Here is a 19,231-nt window from a genome sequence, read left to right on the forward strand (position 1 = left end):
TAAAGCTGTCATGATCACTTTAGTTAAGAATTTAGGCAAAGGTGCCTATCCAACAGAGAAAAAAATCTTGAACATAATTTCAATTGGAAGAGTGATAACAACAGCAAAAAAATCCCTAGCCAGTTATGTGAGGGAGCATAATAGCTGTGTAAATGAGATTATACATTGTCTCAGCAGGGGATTGGCCTTGCTGACCTAAGATGTTCTTTCTAGTCTTAAATGCAACTGCTTAATTCTTTAGCTGATGGTGCAGACATTTCCCAGCCATTCACAAGGGGATATGCAGATGTGAACAGACTGGGGATAAATTGGAGTACCTCTGATTTACTATACAACCACTCTCCTAGTCAGCTCTCCTAAGATAAAAGCCATACATATTTCTACTAGAATCTCTGGTTTTGTTCTAAGCACAATAAAAATAAGAAAGTCCCATGTAAACATATTAAAATACTTAGCATTTAACATTATAACTTCCACAGGCCTTTGTCAAGTGTAAGCAGAGGGTTAATAAGTTAATTGAAATATATAATAAGTTTAGAATAAAAAAAAAATCTTTTAGACCAATCATTTAAAAACAGAAACATTTTTGTACATGCTATTTAGAAGAACAGATTTAATAAAAGCTAAATTTTTTTTCTATTTTTCTGTGAGGTTCTATGGTTGAAATTTCTTATTACCTAGCATGCTTGCACTCTTTGAAATTTCATAAAGTTTCCTTGTGTTAGGCAATAAGCCTGCCCAAAATAGCCAATATTTAAGCAAACAAAACAAAATTTCAGTGGCATCAGAGTGCATTTATTCTGAGTGCCATTCTCAAATCCCTGTTATACACTTACAATAGCTGTCTTGCAGCAGAACTAAAATAAACACTTCGTATTGTGACTAACACAGGATAAGGTTCCAGTACCTAGATCTTTCTTAGATCCTGTTTGCAGAAGTCGATTTCTATATGCATCCAGCATTTAAAGCAAGAACAGTACAAACAATTAAAATTAAGAACCACAAAATATATTTTGTGGATCTCCAGACATTTGTAGGATGCCAACTGACTGTCAACAGCCACAACTCTGAAAATCAGGGAACATTTTTTCAGTGCTGCTAGAACACAGGAAGACACAGAATGATCGTGTACTTTTGATAAGGTACTTCTTTTATCTCCCCACATATTAAGCTTAATGAACATTAGTTGAAAGTTTACAGGCTTGACTATTTATTTTTCCTCAAGATTTCTGCATTGATTATAATCTCTTTTTTTAACAAAAGCAAGCTATACCTCTCCGATCTTGCAATTGCTGGAAAAAAAGTTACATTTCCTCCCATCATTTTCCATTAGGGATAAAACCCAAATGAATCACTAGGAATTTGATAAAAACATCTATTTAAAAGTTTCCTTTCACACTCAAGCCAAATACCTACCTAAAGCCAACAGGTAGAAACCTATGATTGTCTCTCCTTGCTCTGTTACAGCTGCCTCTCTGGTCAGAAAACTGATGTTGTTGTTCCTCCAGGGTGCCTGTGCAGAAAACTGGACAGACATTTTCAGTGGAGCTTCTGGCCCAGAAATCACCCTTCCCCAGAATGTCCTGGTGAGTAAAATGGTTCCAGCCTTTTCCTCAGTTTCTGCTCACTGTATTCAAGGGAGCCCTCAATAAGACTAATGATCTAAAGAAGGAAATCTCAAGGGACAGGAGCTTTGCAGCCTTCTGACCTATTCTTCTTCACTAATCCTATCTATTAATACAGCCTGTGAACCTGTGGCCAGCAAAAGACGGAAGATTTCCTTCTATCCTCATTACTGCTATGTGTAAAAATCTATAATGAAGAGCGTGTATCTGACAAAGGAGACAACTTCCTCTAAAATAAGGTGACACCATATAACCTACAGTCTCACAGGCACACCCACACCATACTGATACACTGCTTAGCTAGCTGTACTTTCATTTATTCTTTCATTAAAGATGAGCGGAATTTTAGTTCAAATGAAATTCAGGAAAAATCTCACACAAAGTAAAAAATGGCACAGTGAAAAAAATCAAGGAGGTGTCACCACCTGAGAATGTGACTTTAATGTAGCATAAGAAATAATCTATTAACTTACTTTACCAGTGGGATAGTTGTTAATTTAAAAAGAAGGGAAGATAATTTCCAGAACAGGTTGAAAAAAAATTTGAGCACTTTGGATCATATGTTTAGACTGCTAAGCACCCTCCAGTCTTGGAGTAAGCACCAAGTATGATGTGGAATTTTTCCCGTACTGGTGAAAAATGAGATTTTGTTTTGTTGAAGTGCATGGGATTTGAGTTAGACAGGAATACTTTTAGTCTTTTCTGAGGTATCAATGATTGTAGTTTAAACACGGCCTCTCTTACCAATCACATTGTAGCCATAACTAAAAAACTTGAGTCTAAATAAATTCATCTGAAGCAGCAAAGTTTCCTGGTGAGCAACACATTCTCACTGCACTGAAATCCTTGTGCCTGTCTTGCACTGGCCTTTCTCCCTTCTCACCCTGGGCAGCAAACTGGACCCAGTGGTGGGACCCAGCTGAAGGAAGCAGAGCACATCATTGTGAATCTCCCCTGTCCACAGGTTGAATTTGTCCTTCCTGGAGCAGACTGACTGCTCCTGTCAAGCTTCCCCTGTGTTTGTTATGGGAGTGGCACCACAAGGGAGGGGAATAAAGGTAATGTGACAAGAATGGAAGGGGAGAGCAGTGCTCTAGAGTGAGGAGGAAGACACAGCCATGTTGTCATGAACGAGAGAAACCTTCCTGCTAAAGGTGAGGACACATTCACTTCAGCAAAGTGCCTTGCAAGGGTTGCAGGCTTGACTTGTCCCCAGCCTCTAGCTCGTGTACCCAGCACTGGACTGCTGCTCTCTCTTCCTCCAACCTAAAGTCTGCAGGATGGGTCTGGCAGCTCCTACAGATCACACTTCTGCAGGCCTGATTTTCCCAGCGCTTGCCACAGCCCACCTCCTGATTCCTTGTGAGATCTATCCACAGACAGCTGGAGTTGAACCCTGACAAGCTTCCTAAAGCTCACTGCTTGGCAGACTGTGGTGGAGTGACCAGGACTTACCAGCTCAGTGATTAAAAATGGCCCTAGCAGTGCTCTTTAGGCCAAAGGCCTCCACTGCAGTGCGTCCACAATGGTTCCAGGTTGGCCCCAATATTCCCATCCCACCTAACTGCAGGCATCTCTTGACCATGCACACATCTCTCACGAGGCTGTCTGACATGCCCAGCACAAGTGGCCTTTTCTCTGCTGCGGTGCTGCTCTCTGAGGTTGCCATTTAGGTACCCTGGGTCCCCAGCAAAGCCCAGGGAACATGTGCACAATCTCACATTATAGCAACGAGCTGCAGCAGCCATTTCTAGATAGTTATCCGCCTGTGAGAGGATCAGCTCGCTGCTCAGATGGAGGGGAGGGATAGAGTTCTTGCTGAAGGCAATGCCCACAGACATTCACAAATGCTCAAGAAGGCCCATAACAAAGCACAGCAATATCACTTACTTTCAGGACAAGGAACTTGGGTCAGAGAAGAGGTCCACAGCAGAGAATCCATCACAAAGTCTCCATTCATGAATGCTCATGTCTTCATTGGAATGTATTTTATCAACTACCAAGAGAAAGATGTACAAAAGGATGACACTTCACACCGGGCAGAAACCCAGTCCATGTCCCCTCTACTCTCTTGCTGGAAATGAAACAGCAACCCAACAGCCCATTTGTGGGACAAGCCCAAGGCCCCTGGACAAGACTCCTCATCTTAATGAGAGTAAAGAGGAAAGCTCCCCAGGCATTTCCCTGCAATGAGGCACACCTCACACTGTGCAGGTCCCTTCTGTGCAGCCAGGTATCCTGGGACAGGCTGTTGTTTCCCACCCTGCAGGAATCCACACTCATGGCAAGCATAGCGGGTGCTGGCCACAGACAGTGCTGAGGTGGCACAGCATGCTGGCTAACCACTTCCCTTTGTGCACAAGCAGTTTTCCATGGCATCTGACACAGGCCTGGACTTCCAAGTCTGAGTTTGGCATCTGTTGTCACACTAGTGCTAGTTCTTCCTATTTTGATTAAACAGGGAGAGGGACAACCAGCAGAGAGGGTTTTTCACACAAGGAAACTGTTTTGTATACATAAATATGACCTCTCTAGGCATAAGTGCTTTAAATAGTAATAAGTAACAATGCTAATTATTCCTCTTTGCCAAAATAAAAGACAAGTTATATTATTTGCCCTGATACCCTGAACTTGAATTTTGTTTTTTTCCCAGCTGTGAGTTTCTTCTGGCTTCATAGAGGTACCCCAGCTCCATTGCCACTTCAACTTTACATCTCCATGAGACAGTCTTCTGCCAAGCCTTATCCCTTGTAATAATAGTGAGAAGGAAGAAAGAGATTAAAAATTTTTTTTTTTTTTTTTTTTTTTTTTTTTTTTTGTATTTAAGGAAAAAAAATAAATCTGAGTAAACTGCTCCCCATGGTTAAGCATCCTTTTTGATGATTGTTTTCCCCCCACCCCGGTCATCACACACTATAAGAGATTAATGCCTTGACCGGCATGCAGTTTTCTCCCTCCCTCTGGTGGCATCCTCCAGTGAAGAACAGAGGCTCTGCAAACTGCTGTGGTTTGTTTGGTGGGTCTGCAGCTCACCGTGCTTCCAAACGAGGGAAAGGCTCCCTCTGCAGATTACAGGAGCCTAGTTTCATGTCTCTCAGTGCTCTGGTGGTGACCAATTTAGTGGCTTCACAGAGATTATCCCCGAGTGCCTTCACTATCTTCACAAAGTGCTTTGAAAGGATTAGAGCAGCATCTGCTATGGGCAGTTCTATAAAAGGACAAGAAAACGAAAATGCTGTGGTAGTACAGGGAAATTACTGTGTTTGACGCAGCTGTGACTGTGGGAAGGCATGCGAAAAATGGACTTGGATATGAAAGGACGCTAAAGCACCCCTTTCCTAAATCCGTAGGAGCTGCAGGCTGGGTGGGCAGAAGGGACACAAACAATGTGAGCTCGCCCTGGGACACTGCGGCCCCTCCTCTGCTGCCCCAAACTCAGCCGTCCCTCCCCACGGTGACCTGCGGGGACAGCAGGGCCTGGCACCCCCTGTGCAGGGTCAGGGTCCCGGAGCGAGCCCCAGCTGGGAGCAGCCACGGGGCACCCCAGAACCGCCCAGAGCTCCGGGAGCCCCGCACTGCCCCAGTCCGATGCATCCCATGAAATCACCGCCGCGCCTGGGGGCTCAGGCAGCTGCTGCCGGAAGGTCAGTGAGCCAGGAAACCCCCTGAAACCACCCATATCTCAGGACACCTGACTAAAGAGAGCGATGAAATGACCGGATTAGGACACAACAGGGCAATAAAGCCCATTTTACAAACACACAAAACCAACCAGTGGTCTCGGCGGCAGCAGGCAAAGCCAATTTAGAGCAGATATAAGCCAGCAGTACCTTCTATTTGTGATGCTAAAATGTGCAACAGCCTTTGAATCCTCCCTATTTGCCTCTCTAAATGCTTTCAAAGTGACACATATACCAGTACAAAAAGGCAAGAATCACAGCAGCACTAGCTGGCCTGACATACTCAGCCTTAGGTTCACACTCATAACTCAGGTTACATTAAAACCCAGGGTACTGTTTCCAATACAGAAAACCAGAAAAATCCTAAAAATTAAAATTTGTGTGACAGAATACATATGATGAATGTTCCTAACAAGCACCTGTTTCCCCTGAGGAGCACAGAGATTTGGGCAGTTGCCAGAGGAATGATTATGTCAGAAAGCTGGTGTCAGTTCACACAGCACTGTTTTTTCACAATACCTGTTATACATGGGTTAAAGGAAAGGACCATAGAAGAAGGAGGCAATGGGTTAAGATAACCAGATAGAAAATTGGTTTTGTGGAATGAAAATACAGTTTTGTCTCTGTAAAGCATAAAATTTTCAGAGATTTCACAGAAATATAATTGAGGGATTTCAAAGCAAATCCAATGGTTGGAACATGTCCACATAGATTCTTTTTGATAAATTATTTTCATTTTTACTTCACATTTTTAATTAGAATATTCACTAGAAAATGAAAAAACTGTCACTCCAACAAGACACCACTTAGTCTTGCAATGAACAGTCACACAATGATGAGTTATGCCTATGGATTTCATCGAGGTAGCCAGAAAATGCATTTTATATCAGTGACAGAAGATCTTCCCAAATACAGATCACGTATTTTTTTTTCCTGGTTCCAATAAAATACACTTCTTGAAAGTATTTGCACAGATTCTTTTCTAACACACATTGAGTGAAAGGAAAAAAAATCCTGAGATAGGTAGGTAAGGCTTAAAACATGCTGATGGACAAATGGGAATGACTGTCCTGCTGCAAGCCTTTTGGAATTGCTTACCTGTAAGAACCAGACCTGAATCTGCTCTTTTGTTGCCAATGTTCAATTTTGTAGAACAAAACCACACATGAAATATTTAAACTGAAGAGAGATCACAATGTGAATCATGCTTGACCACTTATATTTCAAAACATGCCTGTTTAACCCTGGACATTAACCCTTGCTGTGACATTTTAGAATGAAAACAATTGCACTCCATGCATTCTTTATTTAAATGTCTAAACCACATTTCTTCACCTGTGTTGGGTTATTTGCCAAACTCAGTTAAGAAAATGGTTACATGATATAAATGAATATAATGAATATCTATAAATAATCCATAGTAAAATCCATATTTCCGCTGTGATTTCTCTTGACTTTAGCCTATTCTGTTTCATACATTATTCTTGTTCTCATCAATCCTGAATGCTAATTTTTCTCTGAGGGGTTGTGTTCTACACCTTCTGACAACTATAAAAACTACCTGATGGAAAAAAATGTTTGGTCAGTGCTTATTACTGCAATATACAGTTTTAAATTAACTGTTTCTCAAGGAAAACTGTTTAGATTGATGTTAATATTAAGACAAGCTACCTTGATGTTTCAGATACATTCTACTTTCATGTTGAAAGATGATTGAAGAGAATGGAAAATGCTTTGTGCAAATTATGTGGCTGAAGTTTTGTATTATTTAAACACTCTGCTCTGAGCTGAACTTACACCGAGTAGGTTAGGTGATGGTAAAGAAAGTTAAAACCTTTTGGGCTGCTGAATCAGTTTGTGAGAGATCTCAAGTGAAGTGTGGGAAGTTGTGCTTCTGAGGTGATAGTTTCCTAATACGAGGTGGGGCCACTCTTGGCAGCCCAAGAGTGGCTAAAGGACAGGAACCTCTCTGAGGCACAAAGGAATACAGGAATACAAGGCACAAGGACTACAAGATTTGAGCTCTTTTATTTCTGTCTTAGTGAGTTTCACTGGGGTTTTTAATTATTTATTTATTTTTAAAAATAATGTTACTGCAGCTTCTGCTACAGTAAAACTTGGCTTTTTGGCTTCCAAAGCCTTCCAGTCATCCTTGGTGAGCTCATTACAGTAGCAGGTTTAAACAAACCCAGTTCAAAAGAGTGGCTGGCTGGTGTTCTGTCACTGTCTCTGTGTTGCAGCAGTGTTTCACTGCTCTGGTTCGGAGGGGAGCCCAGTGAGAGCATCCATTTTCCCCAAATATGGACTTGCGTCATATGCCTGCAATTTCAAAATGGTACATGAAAGCTGATCCTTAATTTCTTAGGTGTTGATTCAAAAATTGGGGTTTTTGTGCTTATCAAGCTCTGGAGTACATTAACAGGGGCAGGTGCACTGAATGATCTGTGACTTTGACTCATGTGAAGAAATCACTCTCTGCAGAAAAGGCAGAACAAAACCTCCAGCATTTCACGTATCAGCAGGACTTTAATGTCAGGAGAAACTTCAGGTTGCATTCTAGGGACCAAGCAAACTATTGTGAATTCAGCAAATTAGGGAATTAGAGGAAGAAAAAGGGCAGCATAAAGCCTTTCAAATGTATTTCATTTATGACAAAAGAAAATAAATAAAGAACACTAACATGAGAAAAAGTCTCAGTAACTATTCAATACAATGCATACTTCCTAGCACCTATCATTCTCCCTGGTGTAATACTTGCCTTTCCATGCTTTCTCTTCTTTCTGTTTTCAGGCAGTTGGCTTCAGTCAGGGGAGGAAATGGTTACAAGGAGCATCATTTTTCCATCTGTTTTTTCTGAAAGAGAGATGATGGTGGTGCCCAAGCAGCATGATGTTGAAATTGCCGATTTCTTCCTTCTCTTTCTAAAGCCCACTCAGGGTTTCTTTTGATACATTTTCTTTCTTACTTTACAGCTTGTTCTTTTTATTTGGTCTGCAACTCCACATTATGTCTGAATGACCTGTATAAAAAATATCTTACATAATTTGTATACCTCTTTTCTCTTTCCTCCCCTACCTATAAACCAGTTTTGCCTGTGTCCAAGGTTTAGGTTTAATTGTTTGCTGCTGAGCTGTCCATAGCTCTTAACTGACATTCCCATGCCCTCTTCTCTTATCCTCTTCATGTCTGCACTTCTCTCCCTGCATCTCGGGTTGCCACAGGCAGCCCTCAATAGCCAAGACAGGCCTTTTTTCATTTACATTACAATATTAAGGTGATGGAATAAATATTTCTCTTTACACAAAATAATTATTCACTATTCTTGTCTGTACAAAAATTGTGGTTATATTCCATGATCAAACCAGGAAATAGCAACCTGATAATTAAAATAAACTGCTGTCACAGCTGAGCCAGCTACAATGAAGTTCCAGGCAGGCTAAGGCAATTTGAGGCAAAGCAAGGCTGGCATGCCTTAGTACTGCAGTGTCAGTACGTAGTCCGTGGTATATCACTAGCAATAGCAGTAACTGCATTTGTGGGCCTGCTGGTTACACAGATCAGGCAGTGGCTGGACAGACCTGCATAGGCTTCACTAAAGCTTTGTTCATCACATAAAATTATAGAAAAAAGCAAGCCTCCTGCTTAACTCCATCTGTTCTTGTGCTGTGTCAAATTATGCACAGGTTGATTCTTCCCACTTTGAAAAAGTGTGGGTTTTCTTTTGGATGATGCTTTTTGATTGCTTTTGATGACACTGAGCATGCTTAGCTCTAATATCCAAACAAGTAAAACAACACATACTTTTATCTTAATGTGCTCATATGAGATTGTGTGCAGGCAGCATCAAACAGAGCAAAACCTAGGGCAAAAACTGTGCTTTTGTAGCATTGCGTTTCCCATCACATCCAAGAACAGAGACTGTGAGGTTTCTGTTGTCATCACTGTTGTGTTTGCTTTGCACAAAACATCCAGAATTTACAGCATGGTAAGGTTCATACCCTGAAACTTCCCATTCAAACCTCAGGTTTGTTGTCTTCCTAGAGCTTCCATTCAAAGTGATGAGCTTTCCAAGGACTTGACCACAATTAGAATTTGATCCTGGATTAAGAGAATACACAACAGGAGGAGAAAATCACTGAAAATATAAATAATCTTAACCTTGTATTATGCTTCTGTCAGCTGAATCCACTTCAATTTTTCCAGGTACCAGTTGCTATTATAAAATACATCCTGTAGACTCCTATGAAATATTTAATATTAGCATTCCAGCAGGTGTGGGAGCAGGTAATAGGAGCGGCTCATAACAATAACCAGTCTAGGATACTGCTGCATCAGAGGAGTCCTAGACATGCTGGTTTCTTCTCTTTATGGATTCTTGCCCTTTATGGGCCTCCTGTAAGTTTCTTTTGAAAGTCAGAAAGAATGTATCCTCCCAGTATCTTGAAAAGGACAAATGTTTTTCTTCTTGTACCTAGTTCATGCTCCTGCACATCTCACACTCTCACAGGGATCTCCAGAATACTGAGAATGTCACTCACAAATCAAGATTAGAGTTTGGAAAACATCTAACCTATTAGGAAGTCACTTGAAAACAGTACAAGTTTTCAGAGAATCACTTGCAAGCTATATAACAATACACAATCAATACAAGACTATAAAGTTTTATGGACAACAAGACACTTTTCCTTACTTCCTATGTTGTTGCTTAACATCAAATATTACCCTTTTATTCCTTCTCTTATACTAGGCTTTTATCCATGCATTAAAATATCAGTACTTGCAAGTCTTTATGTCTGAGCTCCCAAGAAAGAGGAAAATAGAAATTTCCTCCCCTACATATGATTTAGTTTACTTCAGGCTAGTACTTTTCCATACATCAAAAATATATGAAAAAGACCCAAACACTGTATTTATGCTTACACAATGGTAAAGGTCTCTTGTTGCCTTGTTGAACAGGATATATGACTCTAACATCCACACTCTGGAAAGTTAGTGGGACCATTATTCTTGGACAAACCACTTCAGTTTTTCTTTCAAACTTGGGGAAGAAGTCAGGAGTGCAATTTCTAGAAAAGCAAACTGAAGTTTGGATTGCCACCACATACCTACTGGCTCTTTTGTGTGACTGCCAATGGAATTCTGCATAAATCTCAGGTATCTGGGGCATATGGTAAAACCCACAAGTTTTATCACAGACATTATTTCCTGACATGAACAGTTTTAACAGAAGCATCATTATACCACAGAATACAAGTGTTGTGTGAAGGGACTCCATTCTGGCTCAGAATTTAATTTGGCATTTTGTAGCAGACAGATTTCTGCCAATAAACTGTGTATAGACAATATTTTAAAACCAAATTGTACATACTCACTCTATTAGAGAGGAAGGAGCTGAACATCCATACAAGCAGTGGGATTTTATGGAAGAAACTTTGACTCTATTAAACTTTTATTTACTAAAGACAACACCACATATATTTGCAACAACACCAGTGAAAGATAGTGAAAAATGTCACAAACTCTATATATACTGTAAATATTAATATTTTTATATTGTATATATGAATATGTATATATTGTATATATGAAACCTCTGTCAAATTTCAGGGCTTTAGCTTCCCTAAGAATATTTTGGAAACACAGTACATATATTATAGGTTACTCTATAGATGAAACACAATCAGTTGGTGATTCTAAAACAGTGCACCTCAGAGGCAGAGCAAGAGAGGCAGCACTGCTGCTCCGCTGGCTTTCTAACACCTGAGCCCCACCACCAGCACCAGCTGTGCTTCAGCCTCAGCACCTGTGAGGAGCAGCTCGTGCCTCTTGAACTCCCAGTGCAAGAGCCCCAGGTTTCACCTTGAAGGTGACAGGATAAAGGATAAAACCTGCATGCAGTCACACATGATTGCCAAAGAATGGGGGTGGTGGGATGACAAGAGCACAGGAAGATGCCCGTGTCTGTTGCAGCACGTCTTCCACTTCTCCCCTCGTCACCACTGCCCACCCCACTCTCTCTCATCCTGGGCTTTTGTGTAGAGAAAGGCTGATTCTCTTTACAGTCCCTGTTCAAAGGATTTAATGGAGTTGAAGTACTCATTTATTTACTTTCCCATCCAAAATCCAGCATCTGTACAAAATCAGAATATATTCTTTCAATTCACTGAGTTTATTTGAAGCTGACTTCTTTCCAGCAGCATTTCCTAAAGAATAAAAGGCAGGTGTTCCATCACCCTATCAGCCTGCTCCTCCTTGCATATTTGAAGCAATGTGCCAGTCCCAACACCTGTGACAGAGAAGTAGTTTCAGATGTAAGGATTGTAAGAGGTTTCAGGTAAAGCTTTCTCAGCTTATAATAAAGCCAAGTGAGAATTACTAATAAGCTTTCCTAGCCTCTTCTCTTAAAATGACATCAAAAAGGGGCGACAGGGGTTGTCTGTGTCTTCACCACAAGGCTGGGATCAAGAGTCTTAGAGAAGATAGAGATACCATCACCTCAGCAGTCTTCAGGATGCCATGGTGGTACACAGACAGTCTATACATATAGTATAGTATATAAATGTCAGTCTTCCTTGTGGGAAACATTGATTCAAGACTTTGTAAAAGCTTTATTTTGTTTTTTGTTAAGCTTCCAAGCATTTCACATTTCTAAGTTGATCTCTGTAACAAAATGGTATTGATGCAACTTCAAATTAAAAGGTTGACAAAAAAGGTAATGGGTACCAGTAACTTTCACTGGAAAACCATATGGAGCTACAAAGAGCTTTTCCATGTGAATGAGCACAGCATTTCTACAAGAGGAATACACGGCACAATGTAAGACCTACAGAAGAGAAAAAACTGTCTCTTCTTCCCCTGGAAGGTTTTAAAACATCAGTGCTCTTTGCAGGGACTCTGCTCTGAGATGAATTTAAGGAAAAGAAGGAAGCAGATGATTTCTTAGAGAAGAAACAGGAACATACAACTCCAGTAGGGATTTCAGAGTGGCTTGCCTGAAAATTACAGTCTCTTTTATCTTGTAAATAAATGGCAAAGTTCTTCACTACTGCAAAATAAGCAGTATCAGCTTTACAGGGCTGTTTGCCTGGTGTATAAATAAATGGGCTGCTTACTCGGACAAGAGCACATGTTACCAAGCAAGGTCAGAAGACGCGAGGAGTTGCATCCAAACTGCAGCTTGACAATGCCAAGGAGTTGTGCACTTCATCACATTGCCCACTTTTTCTCATAATCCTTTGAACAGGTTACTCAGGACTGTATCTGCTGAGAGAAAACAGAGACCATCACTGTTCACAGACACACAAGAAGCGAGTTTTCAAAACACTCTCTGTTCTCAGGTCACTTTCACCAGTGCAATCTGGAAAAATAAAAACAGCATTTTGCACCATTAGGGTGCCAAGGCTTTTCACAAAGGGCATTTTATTTTCTCAGGCAAACCCCAAAATCCTCATCAGTCTTGGGGCATAACCACAATTCATGGAAGCGATCCGAGCCTTGCTTGCACATAAGGGGAGTTTTAAGGTTGTTTTCTGATACTAGGTCAGAGATATTTGCTTTCTCATAATGCCTTCAATTACATGGTATCTCTTCAGAAGGAGAATTGTAAAGCTTATGGCTACTGGAAGTTTCCTTTAAAAGGCTACAAGAAATGTATGGCTACAACATCCTGACTGGAAAGAGGAGTTGGTAGAGCTATCCATATTGTGGCAGTACTACTACTGAATGTTCACTTCCACTTGGAGCAAGAAAAGGTCCAACTAGAAGGCATCTGTGTAATTTCAACTGAGGCAAACCCCCCAAAAAATAGCAATTGGTCATAGACAGAAGGTAGTGTCTCCATTCTCTATGAGGTTCCTTCTTTCCCCACAGCAGAACACTCAGGGAAGTAATTCACAGCATGGCAGCCAAGATGGTTCTCTGCAGAGATGCTAGATTTTCTACCCTGTGTGGGATTTCTGGGAATGAAAACTGATGGCGACAGGCAACTGAGAATGGATGAATACCTATACTGCAATCAGCTGTTAGTCAAGAACAAAAACCTTCTAACATGTGTGAACAGCAGAAGGAAATCTATCAGATGCTTCTTGATGCCATCCTTGGTATCCTAGGTACACAGCTCAGGAGCCTGCATTGCCATGCAGGAACAGCAAGTGGAAAGAGCTCTGGCAGAACATACCTAATTCACAATTATCCTCCTAAATCTTTAAATCTATAACATAAATCTGTATGTCAGGTGAGATCATACAGATATTGCCAATAGCTCAATTGCTCCCCCTTCTTACATCTACCTGCTAGAACCTCAAGGATGAGGAGGAATGCTTTGTTAAATAGATCCTTGATCCCACCTCTGACCTAACACTTTCAATGATGGTAAATCTCATCTATGCCCTTCCTACCTCCCTCATATACCTCCCTCAAATACCTTTCCATATGTTTTGTTTTCTGACTCTTAAGCACCTTCACACTCATCACCAAAGAGTATGATTTCTGTCACTTTAGATTTGGATGTGCCTCAATCTACCCCCATTACATGCAGCCAACACTGGAAGGAGAATGTCTCCCACACCATGGGAAAAAGGGTTCTGCAGTAAAGAGCACAAGTCTTTCTTCTCTCAGGATTATTCCTGGCACATCCTCAGATTATTGACTCTGGTGATATAAAAATGTGTCATTCCAGTATTATACTGTCTCAGTATATATTCTTTCAAATACCTGAAAATGACTTCTCAGACCCCAAAGGGACATGGCATCAAACAGCTGGGCAAAGACTCTCAGGGCACCTTCCATCATCTGTGCAAGGAAAAGAATCAACAAAAACAAGTTTTTTTGCTTTGTTTTGCTTTTTTGAATGCTCTGGAACAGCAATTTATGCATTGCTATGTGGATTAGCAGAAGCAGCCAGGAAAGTCTACCTGCCAGAGTGCTATTGAGAAAGCAGCTTTGAGAAAGTCCCATGCCTTCTCTGGTATTGGGTTCTCCATACTGCATTGTATGAGAATATTATTAGCATGATGTTGTGGTTTTAAACCAGTAATTAACAAAAGGGGAAAAAAAAAATTACTTATTTCTTGCTGTGAGATATGGATTAAAACAAGAGCAAACCAGGCATAAAACTTAAAAGGAATAAAGAAAGTTTATTGACAAACTACAATAATAAAAACACCAGAATAAACTTCCAGAAAAAACCTTTTCATTTCTTACTGCCCACCATTCTTTTGTTCACATGACAACAGAGATAAAAACTTTAGAACTTTGATGGTTTAAACAGTCTTAATTCTTTCTACAGTCTTTTCATCAGTCTCTGTAGAGAAACAGAAGTTTCTTTCTGTTAATTTATGGAGTTTCTCACAAGAAAACTATTTTTGTTATAGTTTTCCGTTTCCCTGCTATCAGCTGCCCAGAGCTGCTGTTATCAGAGCCCACTCCTCCCATCTCACAATACCCTGAGGTGTGTTATGGGTCATGAGTTTAGGGATAGCATTTTTAAGGATAAGTTATTCAAAGGCAAAAAGTATTCTTCATCTGTTTCTGTGAGCTTCACTAGAAAACAGTTTTCTCATTGCCTCTCAAGGCTTCAAATCTCCCAGCACTTCACTATACCATAATTACTCTACTTTTTACTCAAATTTACACTCTGAATACTCTATTCCTCCCCATACTCCGTCATGAATTAAAGGAGTTCTTTTCAGGACTTCATTGTCCATCCCCATAGTTTTAACAGAAAGATATTTCAGCTTAATTAAAGCATCTTCTTAATTCTCTACCTTTCTTGAAGCTTCTTTTCTTTCTTGTCACTGGTAGTTTATAAAGTCTCTTTTCATGCTGATCACTCTCCTTTTCCCTCTCTGGATAAAAAGATTAATCCGCAAGTCTCATCTGGGTAAGAAAGAGTTAAAATCCTGCCCAAGCTTTTGTAGATGGTTTGGTGACTTCTGCTGAACAGGAGCTGGAGCTGTCTGCGATGGAAAGTTCTTCATAGCTGCTCTGGAGAGCGTGGTCACCGTCTCTGCTTTCAGCAGGCCCAGAGCCCCTCTCCTTCTTCACTCGGCAGTTTCTAGTGAATGTAGTTACAGCAAAACCTGCAGCCGAGCCAGAGATCGGGCCGGGCCCGGCCCGGCCCGGCCCGGTCCACCTGGCCCGGGGCAAGCCCCCCGCAGGCCCCATCTCCCGGCCGGGAGACACGGCAGGCCCAGCCCGGCCCCCGCCCGGCCGCATGGCCTGGGCAGGGAACGGGAGGCCTAGAGCTCCGCCACTCTTCACAGTCAAGAAACAAAGAGAACAAGAGAGTTCTGGTTGTACACTTTAAGGTGGGGTTCACAAGTTGATCCCCCTTTTTAATGGCTAAAACTGCTGTCAATTCTCAGCAATGACCGATAATTGGTCATGAGAAAGACTCCAGGCAGTCCCCAGCAACTTTAACTTTCTTAAAGGTAAAGTAACCCCATGACACCTGACAGTTGACATTGTGAAGCTAAGATTTGCCTTCATCTTACACTTTTGCTTTGCTGCCTCAGTCATGGTGAAGCTGAGCACCCCACCTCAAGCTGCCTGAAGGAGCCCAAGTCTGTTCCCTGAAGTCCAGGGCTTTCTGTCTGTCACTTGCCTTTCTCACACCCCCTTTCACATCAGCCACCATGTAGACTTGCTCATCCCGGGCCTTATGCCCTGCTGGAAGAGTTTCTAGTCTCTAGTGCTCCCTAGGCATAGGGTAGCTCTGGTTCTGTGAGGAGCTGAAACACCTCTGCAGAAGCACCATTAGGATTAGCACAGCTCATGTTTGTAGTAATTATTTGGCTTAGGCAGGTGAGAGAGACTGGCCCTGCACACCCGCAGTGCTGGACAGGGAGATGCATATCCCTGGCTGGAGGCAGCATGATTTACTGTCTTCCAGGGCAGAGAGCTGGCTACAAATCCTATTTTTGCCCCTGCACTTTTTGATGTTTAAAACTGTATTCTTTAACCAAAAGGCTCAGCTTTCATGAAGTAAGGGCTTCGATGAATAATTTAATTTCACAAGATCCTTTACATGGTAATGGCTATAAAGCCCGCTTGGCTTTCACACAGTCTTGCTTTTACCAGTCAGTACTGGGGCAAGTCACTGACCACAGAACCAACCAGGGACTGCTACAAGTGCAGTCAGACTCAGGCAGTCAGATTTATAAAAATACATTTATTTTTTCAGAAGAGATGACAGCAAACTCTCTGTAAGTAGTTGTACATACACATGAAAATAGTAATTACTGGCTCCAGGCAGGGAATGTCTTCAAACAGGCCCTGAATTCCAGGGAAACAGAAGGTATATTGCAGATGGGCAATATATATATATATATATATATATTGATATATATCTCACACTGTAACGATGTATAGTTCAGATGGCCTTAGGAAGAGGAAACACAGACCTAAAGGTGAAAACCCCTGAAATATTGGTAGGAAATACATACTCACCGGGGAGCATTAAAAAGAGATTACTTACTTTACCCTCAGCATTTAACCCTCCACAGAATGAACTCCCATACCAGCTGCTACACGAGAAAGTATTCAGAGCTCAGCCCTGGGGACAGCTTCTGTAGCTAAGCAAATTATCACATTGTAACAAACGTTGTAAACCATGGATTAAATTAATAATGAGAAACAGTACAGAAAGCCTTTCCTGTGCTTGTCATAGCACCTTCACAAAGTGATCGCGTGTGAATAGCTTATCTTTGGGCTTCATTTTGAGATGCAACACCCGAACTGAGCGACGCTTCAGTGGTGACGGATTGCTGCCATCCTGTGGCAGGCACATGCATTTCAGACTGACACTTGCCTGAGAGAAAACAGTCCTTTAAGGGTGTCGTTTTAGAAAGAACTAAACAGTATTATTCTTAAATGCCACAGAAGGAAAGCCAGTCGTCTCTAACCTGCAATATTCATATCTCAGAAAGCCATGACCCATTACAGCGATTCTACTAAATTACTCTCCAAGGCAGAAAATAAGGACCAAGTGGGAATCGGCTCATGTCACCTTTTTACTTGGAGAGGTATTGCAGCATTCAGTGGTCTACCTCTAGAAAGGATGTTAACCCTAGCCCAGTTCTAACCCTAACCATTTCAGACTGCTAGCTTCAGAATGGACATAAATAAAAGGATATCCCTGTTTCTGATGGCAACTTGGTGTCTTCAATTGGAAAAGCCATCAAGACAGCTCCAATAAGGTGAGCCCTCTGCTAAGGTTGTATCTGAACTCAATACAAATTGAGCACCTTTCCTAACACTGAGTTTGAGGGATGTGTTTAGGGAGATGTGTGGCATAAATGAACCAGTGAATGACCAGTTGATTGATTGTCACTTTCTAAGATTCTGTTTCTCTTATCTTGTTCCCAGCTCTAGTCTTCGGTGGGAAAAAGTTTTCTATAACATGGCTTTGAGACCCAGGCATCTGGAAACACATTAGAACTTGCAAATTGACAGCGGTGGGCCCAGTATTGTTTAACTTGTTCATCAATGACCTGGATGAGGGAGCAGACGCCTCATCAGCAAGTTCACTGATGACACAAAGCTGGGAGGAGTGGCCAATACCCCAGAGTGCTGTGCAGCCCTTTGGAAGGGCCTCAACAGGCTGGGCAGATGGGCAGGGAGGAACCTTCTGGAATTCCACGAAAGGAAATGCAGGGTTCTGCACCACTACAGGCTGGGGGCTGACCTCCTGTGGAGAAGGACCTGGGGGTCGTGGTGGACAATGAGCCATCCATGAGCCAGCAGTGTCCTTGTGGCCAAGAAGGCCATGGAATCCTGGGGTGCATTAGGAAGGGCATTGCCAGCAGGCCAGGGGAGATGATCCTGCCCCTCTGCCCAGCCCTGATGAGGCACATCTGGACTGCTGGGCCCCTCAGGACAAGAGAGACATGGAGCTCCTGGAGTGGCTCCAGTGGAGGGTAACAAAGGGGATTGAGGCACTGGAGCATCTCTTAGGAGGAAAGGCAGAGGGAGCTGGGCCTGTTCAGCCCCGAGAAGAGGCACTGAGAGGGGACCTCATCAATGGCTGTGAGTGTGTGAAGGGAGGTGCCAGGAGGATGCAGCCAGGCTCTGCTCACTGGTGCTGAGCAGTAGGACAGGAGGCAACGGGCAGAAAGTGATGCACAGAAAGCTCCACCTGAACATGAGTAAAATCTTTACTGTGTGGGTGACTGAGCACTCTGGGAACAGATTGCCCAGAGAGGCTGTGGAGTCTCCCTGACTGGAGACATTCCAGAACTGTGTGGATACAATCCTGTGTAGTGTGCTCTAGGATGATGAACATGGTATCCAAGTTTTATACACTATAAAGAAAAAAAAGGAGGAAAAAATGCAGCAACAACATTCAGTAACTAGGTCTCCCAGTTCATAGAGTTTCTTTATGAATTATTGTTAGGACTGAACAGTGATCACCTAATCCAGCCAGCCATTGCTGATCAAGGCATTTAAACAAAACAGCCAGAATTCCTGAGGTAGGTCCTGGTCAAAAGAATGTTAGCAAGGGAAGAAGAAATTTCATTTCACCAGGACAAACCATTTTAACACATTCCCTCTGGCTCCTCAGGTGTAAGAAACTTTGTAAGGAAGGTAACTAGCACTTCCCCATCATTAGATGGCCCCTATAAAATGCTCCAACCACACTGCTACCTGCAAAATTGTGGATGCCTTGAAAATAAATTGTATTGTCTTCGTGTTACAACAGACTGATTACATTACAGGTAGATTGCCTGTATCAGAGTGCTTCTGTTTAGGGTTAAAATAAACAGTGCTGAGCCCACAAGAAAAGCAGAACACTAAATTCACACAATGTGACTCAAGATCCATTTTGTTCTAAGATTTTGTATTTTACTGAGTGACAGTCTTAGTGGTTTTTGGAATGTCTTTATATCCTGGGATAACTTGGGAGGTTCACGAGTTTTAAAAATTAGG

General features: G+C 41.9%; 2 protein-coding genes across 4 annotated transcripts in view; both read right to left on the reverse strand.

Moving 5' to 3' along the window:
- LOC131577826 (opsin-5-like) overlaps positions 1-1,537 on the reverse strand; it is a 29,983-nt gene extending 28,446 nt beyond the window's left edge. The window contains exon 1 of the mRNA XM_058835986.1: positions 1,417-1,537. Coding sequence (XP_058691969.1) covers positions 1,417-1,537 — 121 coding nt within the window. The remainder of the gene's footprint in view (positions 1-1,416) is intronic.
- Positions 1,538-10,921: 9,384 nt separating this feature from the next.
- The window catches only part of FEZ2 (fasciculation and elongation protein zeta 2), a 36,544-nt gene continuing 28,234 nt past the window's right edge, over positions 10,922-19,231 (reverse strand). The window contains exons 10-12 of one of the 3 annotated variants that reach the window (XR_009277300.1): positions 14,018-14,095; positions 12,418-12,565; positions 10,922-11,591 (exon numbers count right to left, since the gene is read on the reverse strand). The gene's annotated coding sequence lies outside the window, so the exon portion shown is untranslated. Of the gene's footprint in view, positions 11,592-11,796; positions 12,569-14,017; positions 14,096-19,231 lie in introns of those variants that run through there. The other 2 variants (XR_009277297.1, XR_009277298.1) reach the window with 2 other exon arrangements.

The sequence above is a fragment of the Poecile atricapillus genome, chromosome 3 (genome assembly GCF_030490865.1).
Source record: "Poecile atricapillus isolate bPoeAtr1 chromosome 3, bPoeAtr1.hap1, whole genome shotgun sequence".
NCBI classification, from domain to species: Eukaryota; Metazoa; Chordata; class Aves; order Passeriformes; family Paridae; genus Poecile; species Poecile atricapillus.